Source organism: Syngnathus acus, chromosome 13 (assembly GCF_901709675.1).
Source record: "Syngnathus acus chromosome 13, fSynAcu1.2, whole genome shotgun sequence".
Lineage (NCBI taxonomy): Eukaryota > Metazoa > Chordata > Actinopteri > Syngnathiformes > Syngnathidae > Syngnathus > Syngnathus acus.
Window position 1 is genome coordinate 3,244,811 of NC_051098.1, and position 17,642 is coordinate 3,262,452.

The window sequence follows — 17,642 nt, forward strand, 5'->3', positions numbered from 1 at the left end:
GACTGTGTATACTATATAACTATATTGTAGCGTTACCAAAGTACCGGGCAAGACGTGGGTTTGGTAACCGGCTCTTTATTTCACAAAACAAGAGCTCAACCTATGAGCCAACACAGCAAGCGATGATGATCACTCTTCACCCCCATGCTGCCTTTACGGCCTTGCTAGACGAATCGTAAACTACTGAAGTCCAACAACATAGACGTTGTTACTTTAAATAAACTATATATCATAACTATAACATAAATAACAAGTTTATCGAACCATCTGTGTCACTCCAAATCATTAAATCTCCTGACTCCGGAAGTCAGTGAATGGAACTCTGTCAGTGATGCTCCAATTTTTCCACAGCCATAGTGCGCCCTCGTGCATTTTAAAGTGAAAATTACATGTGAAGTGATCAACTATACTAGTAAGTAATGTGTTAATGATCAAGTAAAAATTTGTGAATAATTACACATATAAGTCGCTCCTGAGTATAAGTCGCCCCCCCACCCAAACTATGAAAAAAACGCGACTTATAGTCCGAAAAATACGGTAGTCATGAACAGTTGAACTCAGGTTGAATGTTGTCAATCATGTTCAAAACGGTAAAACATTGAGAGCCCACTGAAGCACCAATAAAGCACTTCATGACATTGGATGATGGTCTTTTTACATTTTATAACAGGTTATGTATTAATTCATTAAAAAAAAGTATACGTTTTATGTCTCCTTCAGAGTCCAGAAGAGGTGTTCATGGAGATTAGGCGCCCTTTGGAATGGCACTGTAAGCAGATGGATCACTTTGTGGGCCTCAACTTCAGTGCCAACTTCAACTTTGCACTTGTGGGCCACCTACTCAAAGGTAAAAACTCCCACCGAGGGAATATTATGAGGGAGTTATTTGCATAGCCTTTAGGCTGGTGAGAAGCCACAATCACAATTAAGTTTTGAGTAATTGTCCAACCCTAGTGCTAGTGCCTAGTATAACCAGCTCAGTGGCCTTGTGGTATGAGTGTCCGCCCTGAGACTGGGAGGTCGTGGGTTCGATACCCGGCCGAGTCATACCAAAAAGACTATAAAATGGAACCCGATGCCTCCCTGCTTGACACTCAGCATTAAGGGTTGGAGTGGGGATGCTGTGAGGAGCTGCGCCCCACAATCATTACAAGCAATGTATAGCTTCTACTATGGAAGCTCGTCTGAGGACGACCTAACTAGTGCTGACATTCCACTCCAGAAGTTTTGAAACAGAAGCAATTCCTTTTGACTACAACATTTGTTTATCAAGCATTGATTATAAGACCTGAGATGTACATATTAGCTTTGACTTCCAATTGGATCAGATAGAAGGTAAGGTTAGGGGCATTAATATATTAAGGCAATAAATAGCGCTGAATTTCTACATTCATTTTTAAATGTGTCTTTTGCCTATGTAGATGATTGCATGTCACAGAACATTCATCAAATCTATTAATCAGTTGAACATTGAAAATTTTGGATACTCTTGCTTATGCCGTCTGTGTTTTTGGTAATGCATTTCCAGGCTACAGACATCCATCAGCCACCACAGTAGCAAGGACAGTGAGAATCCTGCACACGCTGTTGGCTCTTATCAGCAAGCACCTAAAATGTGACAAGTTTGAAGTGAACACCCAGAGTGTGGCTTATTTGGCTGGTATATAACAAATAGGTCTATTTTAGATTTGCCTTGCCTTTATTTGTAAAAATGTTAATGTGGTTCTTTGTAGCACTGCTTACTGTTTCTGAAGAGGTCCGAAGTCGTTGCAGCCTCAAACACAGGAAGTCACTGCTGATTTCAGACCTCTCAGTGGACCCCGTACCAATGGACACCTACTCTACTCTTATCAGTGATCCCAGCTGCAGGTAAGCTGGATAGACGGTAAACTGAAGCTTTGGTTGTCCAATAAGCCAACTTATTAAAACTGCATTACATTAAAAATGTACCGTAATTTTCGGACTATAAGTCGCACCGGAGTATAAGTCGCACCAGCCATAAAATGCCCAAAAAAGTGAAAAAAAACCCATATATATATATAAGTCGCTCCTGAGTATAAGTCGCCCCCCCACCCAAACTATGGAAAAAAACAGCGACTTATAGTCCGAAAATTACGGTATGTAAATCTTGGTCAAATGCAAAATGTAGTTGGTGGTATTTCTGACTTTAAAAAGTCTCAAAATAAAGGTGATCGAAAATACCAGTCGGCTACGGAGGGCTTTGATCCTGAATACCAAAATTTCAAAATGTTTGGACACTCCCGCCCCATTCTAAACTGTTTGACAAGCCTTGTGATGCAAGTAAAACTGCAAGGAGACATACAAAATATATTTTACACAGTTCATAATTTCTGAAGACATACAAAATATATTTTCCACAGTTCATTATTTCTGACAGACATATGACCTGAGCTTTCATGTCAACTAGCTATGATCACATTTGTCCTTTCCCCCCCCCCCAATTCCTCACAGACCACTGCGAGAAACACAACCATGGACATCCCCTCAGTTTTCAGAGCGCTATCTTTCAGCTCATTACCCCACAGTGGGGCAGATCAGCCCACGTACACGCAAGTCAATGAGTCTGGACATGGGTCAGCCTTCACAAGCTACTACAAAGAAGCTTTTGGGTACAACCTAATCCCTACCGCACCAATGATTTTTCCCCGTACGTATTCAGTAGATACATTTTCTTGTTGTTGCATGTTTTTTAGGCACCAGGAAGAGCTTTGATCATCTCATATCCGACTCCAAAGCACCAAAGAGATCTGAGATGGAATCAGGCATGACAACACCGCCTAAAATGAGGCGGGTTGCCGAAAACGATTATGAAATGGGTACGTTAGATTCAGGAATTTCCTTTATGTTTCACGTAATGGTTTGCTTACACATTTCATGTCATTCATAAATTCAGAGACACAAAGAATTGGAAACTCTCATCTTCGCAAAGTGTCTGTCTCCGAGTCCAATGTTCTGCTGGATGAGGAGGTGCTAACTGACCCTAAGATCCAGGCTCTCCTTCTCACTGTGCTGGTGAGGAATTGTACTGTGTTCTGTTAGTTACGCAGTCCTCCTTACCTTTGCTAACGGTTCATTGCTGTCATATTTACCAGGCCACCCAGGTTAAATACACCACGGATGACTTTGATCAGCGAATTCTTTATGAGTATTTGGCTGAAGCGAGCGTTGTCTTCCCAAAGGTTTTTCCAGTTGTGTAAGTAACCAACCTATATGCTTACAGTCCATCTTCATCTAGTTTAAGCATTTGCTGAAGCACCGTGTGACAGGATAAGCACACCTTGTACACGGAACACCAGTAGCAGCAGTGTGGATATTGTAATACAGTTTGTTTATAGTCTTAAGATGATTTTCTTTTTTAATTTTGTGAGAGAATTTTCCGAAGTTAGTAAGATTCTTGCTAGATGCAAGTAATTTCTACATGAATATAACCTCTGAGAGCAAGTTTCGAATATTTTAACAAAGTTCCAAATGTTTTAGTTGTTTATGTTGAAAAAGAGACCAGTTCAGGGTGTACCCTGCCTACCGCCCTGGGTCAGGCTCTGGGACTCCCAACTCTATTTATAAAATGATTTCCATCACCTGTCGTTGCTGGAACAAATTGGTGTGCCTCCAAATTTGAGGGCGTCAAATAAACACATGGCAAACTAATTTGTCAGTTTGATGACATAAAAGGAAATAAAACCATGGACTCTGCACCATGTAGTTTGAGCATTAGCTAGCATCTCGTGTATGATCAAGTTCACGCATGAATGTGTGTCTTTGTCCTTAGTCACAACTTGCTGGACTCCAAGATCAACACTGTGCTGTCCATGTGCCAGGACACAAACCTCCTGAACCCTGTTCATGGCATTGTCCAGAGTGTGGTGTATCACGAGGAGTCACCACCACAGTACCAGCCCTCCTATTTACAAAGTAAGATATACTAGTGGCCTCATGTGTTTTCTCTACACTGTGGTTCCAAGTGACATTGTTCCAAATGTGTAATGTGGAACTGAGATGCAAAGCAGAGCTATTGAAACTCCCCTACCCTGTCTATCACTTTCTCAGTTACATTGCCCTTGCTAATCTCCTTTCTTTTATTAGGTTTTGGTTTTAATGGACTTTGGAGATTTGCTGGTCCTTTCTCAAAGGTGAGAGGGGTTTTTGTTATAGTGTGTGTTAATTAGACCAACTCCCCTATACCTAGGTTTGCTTGCTTGCCAAAACATTACATGAGCTATGGAACATGCATTTCAAACTTAAAGGGAGAGTAAAATTAGCCAACTTACGTATGAGATGAAACTGCATTAAAAATTATGTCAGTCCTACAATTCCCCCCTGAAAAAAAAAAACTCGGTACACTTACTGACGCCCACTTTATGGGCGGAGTCTGCTTGATTTGACAGATCAGCCTGACTACGTCACGAAAGGAAGAAATCACAATTTCCACATTGGAAATCATTTTACAGACAATAGCTTAAAATGTCAAAAAATGGCTATCTCTACTTATGACTACTTCAACATATCACAAGGATTAGCCTCTCTGTGGCTGATTTAAGAGAAATGAGCAGCTTCTCTGCAGCTGATGTGCTCTGTCATGTCTATTTCCTTTCACCAGTCACCAACATACGCAAACACAATGCGTTCCGAGAGGCTTTATGCCAGCTGAGTACATACGGTATATAAGTCGTTAGACAGTTGAGTTAGATTGGTGAGGGTTCATTTGACTTACATTTCCCTTGAAGTATTTAATAAAAAATTATTAATAACAATTTCATCACAAAACTTTGCTGATGTAATGAATGCAAAAGTGTGTGACTTTTTCTTAAATGAACACTTTTTACATTGTCTTAATTTCCGCATTTAATTATTATGCTTTGTTTTTTTTTTTTGGTTCCATGTACTCCTTGCAATATGCTCACGTAATCGTCATTGCTTTATGATGCAAATATTGAGGTTTCCGATTGTGTGAGTGGTCATTGGACGCACCCCAAGTCTACTGCGGAGTGCGAGTGAAAACTTAAAAAAAGAAGAAAGAAGAAAAGAAACCTAAAGATGAAAATTTACAAATACAAACGTGTCAGCCAGCTCGTGACTCTGCTAAGAGGCTCGACCCAGACCACATCATATCACCCGGAGGTCACCTTGTTGGAAAGATTGGGAGCACCTGGGTTCCAGTGAGGAGGCCGACCCTTCAGCTGAGTGTGGCCATTTAAAGCACCTCCTTTTCAGATAGGCGGCAGAGGTGGTACCCCCATACATGGACTTCAAAGAAACCCTTACCAAAAGGAAGGAATCCAAGGCACTGTCTTTATGGAAAAATATAAAAAGCCTTTATTTGGACATGGCTATAATGGTTAATTCTGCCGATAGTCTACATTTAGACGCTCCAATTTCCGTAACATCTGTCGCCCTCAAATGACGACCAGCATTCGTGCCGGTTGTATCCGGTTATAACCAGTCTTTGACCTGTCGAAACCGGAATCGCCGCCATCTTCCCAGTGTACGAGTCAGTCGTGCTAGGTGAGTGAAGCCGGACGGTTGCGATTCACGGATGGAACATGATCAAAGGTGAGCTACGGGATATTATGATAGACTCGAGATAGGGGGGTGAAACTTTTAGGGAACAATTATCATATAATGGTTATTGACTTATGTGATTGCAGTGATGATTCGCCCTAACGTATTTCCTCCATGTATTATTTTATGCAAAACATCTATGTATAGACTATGGGCGTCTATGGGTACAAAATCGGCGCTGGATGTCCTCGATGCAATCGAAGATGAAGACGCAGCTGTGGATGAAATCTTCATTGCTCCCCCCGCGGTCAGTGTGGAGTCTGACGAAGACAGCGGCGAGGAAGACGGCGGAGGAACGATCGATAATCTCTCGGGACGGCAGCTTTGCGCTCCCGCCGTGGCGGTCCTCGCCGACGGACGTGTGATCGGAGATGATGATGGCGACACGGAGGAAGAAGTGGAGCCGCAACAGGCCTCCACCTCAAAGAAACGCTCGCAGAAAGATGGGGTGGACTACAAATGGACCAACAGTAAAAAGCGCCTGACAAAATTCCCGGACGCCAGGCCTCTCGCCGTCCCCACGATTGTCGTTGGAAAGAGCGCAATTCAGAAGCTGGACTTCTTCCTTTCTGATGTACACTACCGTTCAAAAGTTTGGGGTCACAAAATTGTTTGGGTGACCCCAAACTTTTGAACGGTAGTGTATATATTTATTTAGATAATTATTTATAGATTATATATATAATCTTCTGTGTAAAAAATCTTATAATATATATGTATACTTATATTCATAGATTATATATAATCTTATACAAATATAAGATATAATTTATAATATTTAATTCATAATATTCTATTATAATAATATTTACACTACCGTTCAAAAGTTTGGGGTCACCCATACAATTTTGTGACCCCAAACTTTTGAACGGTAGTGTATATCCTCACCTTGTTCGAGAGACCATCAAGTATGCGGCGGTGACTGACTCCAACTTCCAGCTCACCATCGGAGAATTGGAGCGCGTGTTGGGGATCTTGCTGCTCTCGGGTTACCACTCTCTCCCCAGTCGCCGACACTACTGGAGCACAGATGAAGATCTCCAGTGCGCCCTCGTCGCTGGGGCCATGTCACGCAACAGGTTCGAGGAGATCATCCGCTACATTCACTGCGCCGACAACACGCACCTGAACCTCAGCGACCGGATGACAAAGCTGCGTCCCATGATGGACATCCTCAACGCTCGGTTCGGGGAGGCGTATCCAATGGACTGCATGGTTGATCTGGACGAGGCAATGATTGAATATTTTGGAAGACACGGATGCAGGCAAGCAGTCCGAAACAAGCCGGTGCGGTTCGGCTTCAAGGCCTGGTGCCTAAACCGTGGGACCAAAAGCTTCCTGCTCCGCTTCGACATCTACCAGGGGGCGAGTGGAGATGCCTCTGAAGTGGAACGCAAGTTCGGCAAGGGCGGTGGCACGCTCCTTCGACTTCTGGACGACCTCCCCGATGCTGTGCGTGCACTTCCGCTACGCGTCTACATCGACAACTACTTCACCGGCCTCCCGCTAGTTGCAGAGCTGCGCAGGCGGGGCTACGCTTGCACGGGGACGATCCGAGAAAACCGCATCCCGCGCTCCTGCCCGATCACAGATCAGAAGGCTATGAAGAGCAAGCCGCGTGGTGCCGTGTCTGTCGTGTACGACACGGCAAACAAGATTGCGCTCACTCGGTGGAAGGATAACGCCGTGGTCACCATCGCCTCCACCCTCGCCGCGAGCATCCTCTGCAGAAGTCACGCTGGTCAGCGAAGGAGAAGAAGAAGGTGGCAGTGGACCAGCCATTTGTTGTCCAGCTGTACAACCGCAGCATGGGCGGCACGGACCGCGCCGACCAGAGCATCGGGCTCTACCGCATCAACATGCGCCGGAAGAAGTGGTGGTGGCCGATATTCACCTGGATGCTGGACGCGGCCGTCTTCAATGCATGGGTGCTGCACCAGCTGGATGAACACGGCGGGATGTCTCTGCTGGACCTCCGACGCGAGGTGGCCCGAACTCTGCTTGCAGCACCAGGCGTCACTCGAGCTCGGAGAGCGGGCAGACCGCGCCTGTGCGCAGTTGCCGATGACTCCCGCTTCGACAGCATGGAGCACTGGCCGGAAGTGGCGGAGCAAGGCCGAAAGTGCGCACTGCCGACTTGCAAGTCACGTCCGTCCAGTGCGTGCTCCAAGTGCCGCGTGGCACTGTGCATGAAGTGTTTCCGTGGTTACCACCAGCTGGAACAGAATGTGTGAGAAGCACTGGTCGCGTGATCCGTTTTCTGACCGGAAGTGGCGGCGCAAGGCTGAACATGATCACTGCTGAGTTACAGTTTATATCTGCGTTTATGGTACCGCAATCTTCAGTCCACTGCGCTTATTGTACCGTGGTTTTGTACCGTTTTCCCTGAAAGTTTGTTGCAAATACATACGGCTATGAAAGCCAACTTGTGTTCATAGAAACTTCGGCATTTTCTTACGACTGGTCCCCATACCCTGGGGATGACGGCCGCCGTTGACTGGAGGCGTTGCACATGCATGCCCATTGAAAATTGCGGAAATGGTACCTTTCATGTTGCAGACAGCTGTTACGTGTAAAACACAACTAACTCTGAACATTCAAATAAATTACATCACATTACACTTGTAAATCGTCAGAATGCTCCAATTTTTGTGCACGTATCAGCCCATAGTCTATATATAGATGCCGCATATTTCGTGTACGCAACGTCATAACCAAAAAAGCGCGGCATATTCGTACTTAGGGACACCTAAGGACCCAGAAAATATGCACCTTTTTAGAAATAAATATTTGGGCAGATCCGGGTAAGGCAGACATCCACACGTAGCGGCGCGAAGGAAACTTACCAATTTCAATTGAATATATAACGACATATGAACAATTGCTTACATAAGAATTCATAAACATATGAATTCTGCTTACATAAAGCCTCTCGGATTGCGTCGTTTTTGCGTATGAATGGTGAAAGGAAATAGGCGTGACAGGACACTTCAACTGCAGAGAGGCTACTCATTACTCTTAAATCAGCCACGGAGAGGCTAATCCTTGTGATATATGTTGAAGTAGTCATAAGTAGAGATGTCCATAGAAATGTTAGTGCCAATTGATAGCTGTTTTGGAGCATTTCAAGCAATAGTCTTTGCAGTGATTTCCAATGGGGAAATTGTGATCGCTTCCTTTCTTGATTTCATCAACCAAGACATGAAGGGGATGGATGTGTGGCCTTATTCCTCGTTTAAAGCGGGTGTTTTTAAAGGCATTCGTTGTTTCATTATTTCTCCAAAATGAATGGATGAAATAGAAAATGCTAACATTTTTCATTTTCCTGATTAAAGAAAAAATACATAAACTGGACTTAGATAGGTAAAAATGAACCATCCTCATTTTACTCCCTTTAAATGTTCTCTCCACCCCATAGCAAACCCAAATACCAGACTATGCTGAGCTGATTGTCAAGTTCCTTGAGGCATTGATTGACAGCTACCTGCCAGCAGCTGAGGAGGAGCGAGGGGAAGAGCAGTTGCGAACGCCCACTTCCCCTTATCCACCCACCAGCCAGAGCCAGCTCAGCATCACTGCCAACCTCAACCTATCGAACTCCATGACCTCCCTGGCCACCTCGCAACACTCACCAGGTCTCACGCACACGATGCACACACGTATACAATGCACACACGCACACAGAATGCTAGCTTCCTAAAAAAGATTTGACATAGATTGCTCGATGTGAACTAATTTATATAAACTGCTATGAAACAGTATTTTCCTCTTTCACATCCCTTTGGAGGAATACCAACCCAATGGTTTTTGCAGAATTTTTTTAAACTCGGTTATTTAACAAGGTTTTCGAGCATGAACTGCCCTTTTTTTCTTATATGATGGCGCTACATCGCTGGCAGGATGAGGTGGTTGACGGCAGAATGAACGTTCCATTACCGTATTGGCCCAAATATAAGATGACCCTGATTATAAGATGACCCCCTCTTTTTCAAGACTCAAGTTTGAAAAAATACTTTTTGAACACCAAATTTAATTTTAATACAGAAAATAATTATAGTACATCTGAAACAAATGATTATAACATTATATTCGAGAGAAAAACCATGTTATTTTGCCTCATTCAAATAATGCAAAAACTGTCTATGGCATCTTAATATCTGAACATTTAAATATGTAAACTAGAGTGCAATCGCATTTGTAAATGAATAGCTTCTGGTTTTTTAAATGGAAATAAACTTACTGTTTCTGTTGGGGAGCCTGAAGACTGTATAGGGGGTTGGCTCGGATGGTTATGCTCTTTTCGCCCCCGGGTGTCGGTCAGAACACAGGAGGGAAGACGTGGTTCAGTTTTGATTGCTTTACTGAGTTATTGGCAAAAAGGTAACGGGCACTGTGGCTCATAGGGTCATACAGGCAAACTGGCAAAAGGGTATAGGCACACATTTGGTCGTAAGGATGTGAGAGCAGGTATGTGTAGTGTACATGGGTGAGTGTTTGGGTGTGTGAATGTGATTCTTGTGTGAAGCGTGTGAAGAGTGTGTGTGGTTTGTGGGGTGTGTGTGGTTCTGCAACAGACAGAAATACAGCACATAAGTCAACGCTCAACTTCTGACGTCACACAACACTAGTAGACGGCACACATTACATAACTAACTGCGCGTAACGGTTCCACTATACTAAATAACCATAAATGAAATACTCTCAGCAACACACCAAACATACCGTATTTTTTGCACCAAAAGGCGCACTGGATTATAAGGCGCACCCTCATTGAATTTTTTATTTTAGAAATTATTTCATATATAGGGCGCACCGGATTAAAAGGCGCATAAAATAGAAGCTATACTGCAACAAACTTAGGTTGACTAGGGTTGCGGTATGCAGCCAGTAGCCAATAACCAATGAGCCCTCTGTAAACAATCGCGTTTCTCAAACTATCTCCTATAAAATGATCGGAACTGACTAAAGTTCGATCTAACACATCGGTACTGCCTACTTATGTTTCCCTTCCATATCGATCCGTAAATTTACTCGAAACATTAACGGAGCAGCCTATTTTGAGATGAAATAGCCTTGTGCATATAGCAGCTATCATTATAGCATTAGCCACCCGCAAACTCCCATGAGCCTCAGCTCGTACACTCCCATGAGCCTCAGCAAAGTGTTGTAGCAGCCCCCTGTAAACAATCGCGTTTCTCAAACTATCTCCTATAAAATGATCGGAACTGAATAAAGTTCGATCTAACACATTGGTACTGCTTACCGTTTTTTTCCGTGTATAATACGCAAAATTTAACTAATTTATTGTCCTAAAATCTGGGGTGCGCATTATACATGGGTACAATTTTTTATTTTTTTATTTTTTTTAAACTTTTTTTTATTTTTTTTAAGAAAATCATGGTACTGGTACGAGTATTGATTTATGTATTGTTCTCTTCTTGTCATGTTGTGAAAGAATGTGGGTTGAATAAATACCGAAAGAACAATAGTGTGTTTGTACTGTGCTCTGGTCATTTCGTCAAAGAAGGGATAATAGTCCTCTTCTCTTCTTGACTGACAATGAATGTGATAGTTTAATACAATCAGCAAATAACAAAATGCGTATTACAGGTAATATTTTATTTCACAACACTTTGCCTTGTTCCTTTCGTCTCTGCTGTTCACTTCAAACACGCTCCATACGAACGCAATGCTCTCGTATCAGACGCTTGCTCGATCACCTGCTCGTTTGCTGTCACAATGTACCCTACACAAATCCGAAACATTTGTTGCGGCTCCGAGTCACGACGAGGGGCAAGTTTTGGTTTCCAAGGGTGTTTTTATTCCTCTTCAACGTCTCTCTCATACAGAGCCGCCTTTTTCACATGTCCGCACGTCACTTTCCTCTCTTTTCATCTGATCGCGGTGGTGCCTTTACGGGCAGTCGGAGAAATCAACGCCAACAAAAAAAAATACATCCAGCCTAGTTGCCTCCCTGCGTGTGTGACGATCATTGGGACTTTAAAAAAAATAAAAAAAATAAAAATAAAAAAATAAAAGAAATTGGGTGCGTATTATACATGGGTACAGGCTTTTTTCCAGCATCAACATGCCATTGTTAGGGTGCGTATTATACATGGGGGCGCATTATACACGGAAGAAAACGGTACTTATGTTTCCCTTCCATATCGATCCGTAAATTTACTCGAAACATTAACGGAGCAGCCTATTTTGAGATGAAATAGCCTCGTGCGTATAGCAGGGGTGGGCAAACTTTTTGACTTGCGGGCCGAACTGGGTTCTAAATTTGGACCGGAGGGCCGAACCAGGAGCAGATGGATGTAGTGTTTGTGTGGAGTACTATAAACGACCTGTAAAGGTCATTGCATAAAAGGTTTTGGCCTTTAGTAGGTAGTAAATCATGGATATTCAAAAAAAGGTTTTGGAAAACAAATGCAGTTATTAACAGCATTAAAAAAAAAAAAAAAAATCACGAAAAAACTGCTGTCAGTGATTCTCATAAAATACGACACTGTTATTATGAATAACAGTCTCCATCACTTCAGTGCCTGCAGGTCAGATTAATGAAAGATGTTTATCTTATGAGATCACATCAAACGGCAAACATTCTGACCAAATATATCATCTTGAAGAATCAGTGAAAGCATACATCCAAATAAAGTAATCAAAACGGCAACACGGTGAGGGGTATCTGAAAATCAGAGCAGAGTTTTAACTCACAAACACCTGGTAACAGAGGTGAGGAAACGGGAAACACTTCCTTAAAGTAAGCCTTAAGAACTTTACAGGTTAAGATTAGTCGCAAACAAGTGGTGCATCAATGTCCTTGAGCATCCTGCATTGTTTGAAAATGAGAATGGTCACTAGTTTCAATCCCTGCTATTTGTACAAATCATATTCAAAATGCATTTTTTTACAACAAACTTGAGAGCCCCCCCTTCATTTTCAGTGGGAACAGTGTTGTTGGTCTCCCTTTTTTGCTAGTGCGTCATAGTCTGGAGTAAAATTTGTTGTGGCAATTCTTAGGAGAGATCCGAGGTGTTGGTCCGTTTACCTAGATCTGTGACGGGTTGATGTTGATGTTCCATGAACGTCACGTCGCGTACGTCGAGCCAAATTGGCCACTCTTTTTTAAACACTCTGCACTCAGTGTCCACCTTGCTTTTCCTTGGGCGACTCATTTTAATGGAAGGATTCCAGGGGAAGGTTTGTGGGTGGCTTTAGCGTAAAACTGTATCTGAAAGCTCAGCGCGTGAATTACAAGAATGCTGTCGTCACAGCCCACGCTCTAAATTCGGCACTGATACAAATAGAGCGCGAGTGCGCCATGTCCGTACTACTGAGTACGTACACGCACTTGTGAGTGTGCACCGAGCTTTCTGACACGGCTTCCGGTAGTAAATGCGCAGGCGAGCGGTTCCCCATCTACTGGGGAAACGCAGTCATTGCAGGCAAAATGGCCAAAAAAAAGTTTAATAATACAATTTATTCAGGGTTGGCGGGCCGGATTAAACGGTCTCGTGGGCCGGATGTGGCCCGCGGGCCGTAGTTTGCCCATAGCTGAGCTATCATTATAGCATTAGCCACCCGCAAACTCCCATGAGCCTCAGGTCGCAGACTCCCATGAGCCTCAGCAAAGTCGTGGCAGCCCCCTATAAACAATCACGTTTCTCAAACACTCTCCCATAAAAGTGATCGGAACCGACTAAAGACTGATTTAACACATTGGTGCTGCTTATTTATGATTCCGTTGGATATTGAGCCGTAAACGTACTCGAAAACATTAACGGAACAGCCTTTTGAAATGAAATAGCCTCGCGGGTACAACAGCTATTCAGTGACGCCCCCGATCTCGGTTGCCGTAATCCTGGGAAGCGAATTTACTAGTCGTACTAAAACGTACTGAAACATTTTGGCAGAGCGCTGTGTACAACCAGTATGGATCAACAAATTTATCAATTGATCCATATATAAGGCGTTCTGCATTATAAGGCGCACTGTGGTTTTTTGAGTAAATTTTAAGTTTTTAAGTGCGCCTAATAGTGCGGAAAATACGGTAAGTCATTGAGACATCAAAATACGTTTACTGGTGACCGTTTGTCGCCGTGGCGCTGCGTAACGGCTACTCATACGATGCGAGGAAAACTTAAAGGAGCTATCAATCAAACTTCGCCCCCGGATGTCAGTCAGAACACAGGAGGGAAGACGTGGTTCAGTTTTGATTGCTTTACTGAATTATTGGCAAGAAAGTAACAGGCACTGTGGCTCACAGGGGCATACAGGCAAACTGGCAAAAGGGTATAGGCACAAGCTTGGGTCGTAAGGATGTGAGAGCAGGTGTGTGTAGTGTACCTGGGTGAGTCTTTGGGTGTGTGAATGTGATTCTTGTGTGTGATTATTGTATGAAACGTGTGAAGGGTGTGTGGGTTATGTTTGGTGTGTTGCCGAGAGTATTTCATTTATGGTTATATAGTATAGCGGTACCGTTACGCGCAGTTAGTTATGTAATGTGTGCCGTCTACTAGTGTGGTGTGACGTCAGAAGTTGAGCGTTGACTTACGTGCTGTATTTCTGTCTGTTGCAGAACCACACACGCACACACACACACAACCCACACACCCTTCACACGCTTCATACAATAATCACACACACACAAGAATCACATTCACACACCCAAACACAATTGCAATTTTGTTGTTTTATCACAGTAGATTGGTTTATTTACATTTCAAAAACCAGAAGCCATTCATTTACAAATGCGATAGCACTTTAGTTTACATATTTAAATGTTCAGATATTAAGTTGTGATAGACAGTTTTTGCATGATTTGAATGAGGCAAAATAACATGCTTTTTCTCTCGGATATATTGTTATAATCATTTGTTTCAGATTTAATTATTTTCTATATAAACATTAAATTTGGTGTTCAAAAAGTCTTTTTTCAAACTTGAGTCTTGAAAAAGAGGGGGTCGTCTTATAATCAGGGTCGTCTTATATTCGAGCCAATACGGTAAATACTTATGTCCAAGAAAGTCAGGAAACAGGAAAGGGGCAAATGCTTTTATTGGAGTATTGGAGGTCCTTACGAAAGCCCTGACATATGATCATAACTAACAACTCTATTCCTGTGCTTACTGTTTTTTGAAAGATAGGTATGTTTGTATGGCCTTTGAGTTGTTTGTCTCTTACAAACATTGATTGTTAATTATGACTTTAATACTGCATTAGCTTAAGTTGCTGATACTGGAGACCAGGGGTCCGCGACCCTCTAGTGGTCCGTGGTGGTATTCCAGGTGGTCCGCGAATTTGGAAATGGAAAAGAATTGGAACATTTTTAAAAATAAAATTTATTTAATTTTTAGACTTGATTTATTTTCCAGCTAATTTTGTGAATGATTTACCCATCCAAATTATGTCAAATGTAGCTGAGATTCCCATAATAGACATACAGACGCAAATGAGTAACCTGTATTGGTCTGTCCTCCTTTGGTGCAAAATAGAATATTCCACCAAAGCAGTGGTCCCCGAGTTGCTTCTTGGTTATAATGGTGGTCTCATGAACAAAACGAGTCGAAAACCCATGCTGTAGACTATGGAATGTTCCGACTGGGTGATGTCACCATCGAAAGAGCGGAACCCATAATCTAAGGACTCCATGTAGCAAAACGAAAACCGATGCACTACCAGTCCTTACCTTGTAAAATCTGACAAAGTCAGGAAAATCACCAGTGTAAATCAATTCGAACTACACTGTATGTCTTAATCTTTCACTACAAATGACTTTTTTCATCTGTTGTCTTCCAAATATACTGGTAAACATCATTAATCCCTTCCTACATCTGTCTGTAGGTGTGGATAAAGAGAATGTCCAGTTGTCCCCCAGCTCAGCCCTGTCCAGTGGGGGTCGCACTCGCCACGGCTCAGCCAGCCAGGTCCAGAAGCAACGCAGCTCCGGCAGCTTCAAGAGAACTGGCATCAAAAAGATTGTGTGATGGGCCGTGAAATCTCCCTGTCGGCGCTTTCCCTTTCTCTTCCTCCTCTTTTGCCCCCCTCCCCAACCCATTTGCCAAGCCTGGCCTCATGCTGCATTTAACTTTTTACCATCTTTTTACTGTTTAAAAGCCTCCTCCTTCATCATGGTTGCTTATGCAGGACAGGTGAGATAATATGAGCTTAACATTGTACTGCTTGAGATGATTTTTGATCGTTGAAGATGGTATGAGGGTATGTGGCAAAAGAGAAGCTCAGCTCGGTGTCAGTCCCCAAGGTCCCGTACAACTCGATGACGCTAATACAAATCCAGTCTGAACTGTAAAAGGCTACACGGGACGCTTCTTGCCCTCCAAAAAAAACTGCATCCTTTGGCCTTCCTTCAATGAAAGGGCGACATGGACCAAACGGATTCTGTAATAAAGGACCTTCCGGCTGGGCCTCCTCAGATGATGAAGTCATGTACATGTTTTGCAGAGACAGACTAAAACAACTTGTCCTAATGTTAAGGAAGATGTTGACGTTTTCTCCATAGTGTGCCTTTGTCAGGATTTTCAGTGTGTACAATTTGTAAATGTTAAACCTCACAGGGGGCAAAGAACAGGTACTAATTACTGAGGTGCAATGTTGCCATCACAGCTGGTCTCGAGTGATCGTCAGCTATACAATCATCCATATACCCGATTGCCTGAAAGTATTTAATCCTGTACAGCTAGATAGTGCTACACAAATAGTGTTCGTGGGGAAAACAACTTTGTAAATAGCTCTGTGCTGAGTGTTTATCTGGCCTAACACTATTTTTTTAGCGTGATCAGATTTTTCAGCAATGTACACTTTTAATTTGTTTACACAGTGATAATGAAAAAAATGTTTGTTAGGCAATAATCATCAACTTTTTATTTGCATAATCAAGGGTTACAATTGGCCTTCACAAACTCAGTATGCTTCAAACCAACTTGTCATCATAAAGCGAAAACAAAACTGGACACTTCACCGGTAACCTTGCCTTCAAAAGAGTGAGAAATAGCAATTTATTCTAAATTATGATTACTTGAGTCAATTATTTTGAGCTTATGTTGCTTTGAGAAGTCTTAATGGATGTTGCCCAGTTTCCCATAAGTGATGGCATGTTTTGGACATTTCAGCTGAGTAGTTGACTCCGTTTTGCCCCAAATGCTTCAATTTATGTCCATCTCTAGTAATTACTACAATTTTCTAAACTCAAGGGAAGTACATCAAGCTTACATTGCTAGTACAATACAATCATCTATATTGATGTCTTCATTTTAAACATGTATTCGGGGGAAATGGTTAAATGTCTCTCTGGACAAAACTCCATGAAGTAAGGCGCCTTTACAAAAATGTTTCTGAAGTTTATAAGTCCTGAGTTATACTTGAGTCCTGAGTATAACTTGGAATGGTGTGTAAATTGTAGTAGGTTGAAATCCGATTTTAAATTGTTATTCTATGGACCAAATGTCTTCAGTCTTAACCTCCGAAATGTAATTTCATTTTTCTTATTCGTCTGAGGATCAAGCATCACACAGGCATCTCTTCACTCATTCTCACTATAACATATTAAAATCATTTGCATTTCAATTTGCTTGCATTTCTCCCCAAACAGTTCTTCAATTTTTCAATTGCTCCTTTCATCTGAAAACCGTCCTAGACAGTTCTCAATACATGCTTTTGTTTGAGTCACACGTTGTTTTGAGTTTTTCCTTTGTATGAATGAAAATGGTCAGGATGATGTGTCCATAACCTCTTAACCAAGTGGTTGACTTGCACTAATTAAAAAATGGTCCTCAGTTTGTAAAGAAACCCTAAAAATGTGGCATGTTTTATTTGATGTTATGCAAAATTAATGTTAGTAGTGTACTAGTCTGGGTTGAGTTTTTAATGCATTAGGTGTGACAGCTGTAAATACTTTGTGTACAATTTGAGATGGTATATTTACTACACTGTATATACATGTGATATTGTATCATTTTGTTTTTGTAAAGCAGTTAGGTTATAATAATATACAAAATGAGCTATTTCCGTGTTAGTAATAAAATGTTTTGCTCTCCGTA

General features: G+C 42.3%; 1 protein-coding gene across 3 annotated transcripts in view; it reads left to right on the plus strand.

Annotated features, from left to right (window-relative positions):
* The window catches only part of nf1a (neurofibromin 1a), a 145,385-nt gene extending 127,743 nt beyond the window's left edge, over positions 1 to 17,642 (plus strand). For 2 of the 3 annotated variants that reach the window (XM_037267697.1, XM_037267699.1), the window contains 11 exons: positions 721 to 847; positions 1,529 to 1,660; positions 1,734 to 1,869; positions 2,473 to 2,630; positions 2,715 to 2,837; positions 2,915 to 3,033; positions 3,114 to 3,214; positions 3,791 to 3,933; positions 4,105 to 4,151; positions 8,999 to 9,215; positions 15,430 to 17,642. In XM_037267697.1, coding sequence (XP_037123592.1) covers positions 721 to 847; positions 1,529 to 1,660; positions 1,734 to 1,869; positions 2,473 to 2,630; positions 2,715 to 2,837; positions 2,915 to 3,033; positions 3,114 to 3,214; positions 3,791 to 3,933; positions 4,105 to 4,151; positions 8,999 to 9,215; positions 15,430 to 15,572 — 1,446 coding nt within the window. In that variant the 3' untranslated portion in view covers positions 15,573 to 17,642. The remainder of the gene's footprint in view (positions 1 to 720; positions 848 to 1,528; positions 1,661 to 1,733; positions 1,870 to 2,472; positions 2,631 to 2,714; positions 2,838 to 2,914; positions 3,034 to 3,113; positions 3,215 to 3,790; positions 3,934 to 4,104; positions 4,152 to 8,998; positions 9,216 to 15,429) is intronic. The other variant, XM_037267698.1, reaches the window with a different exon arrangement.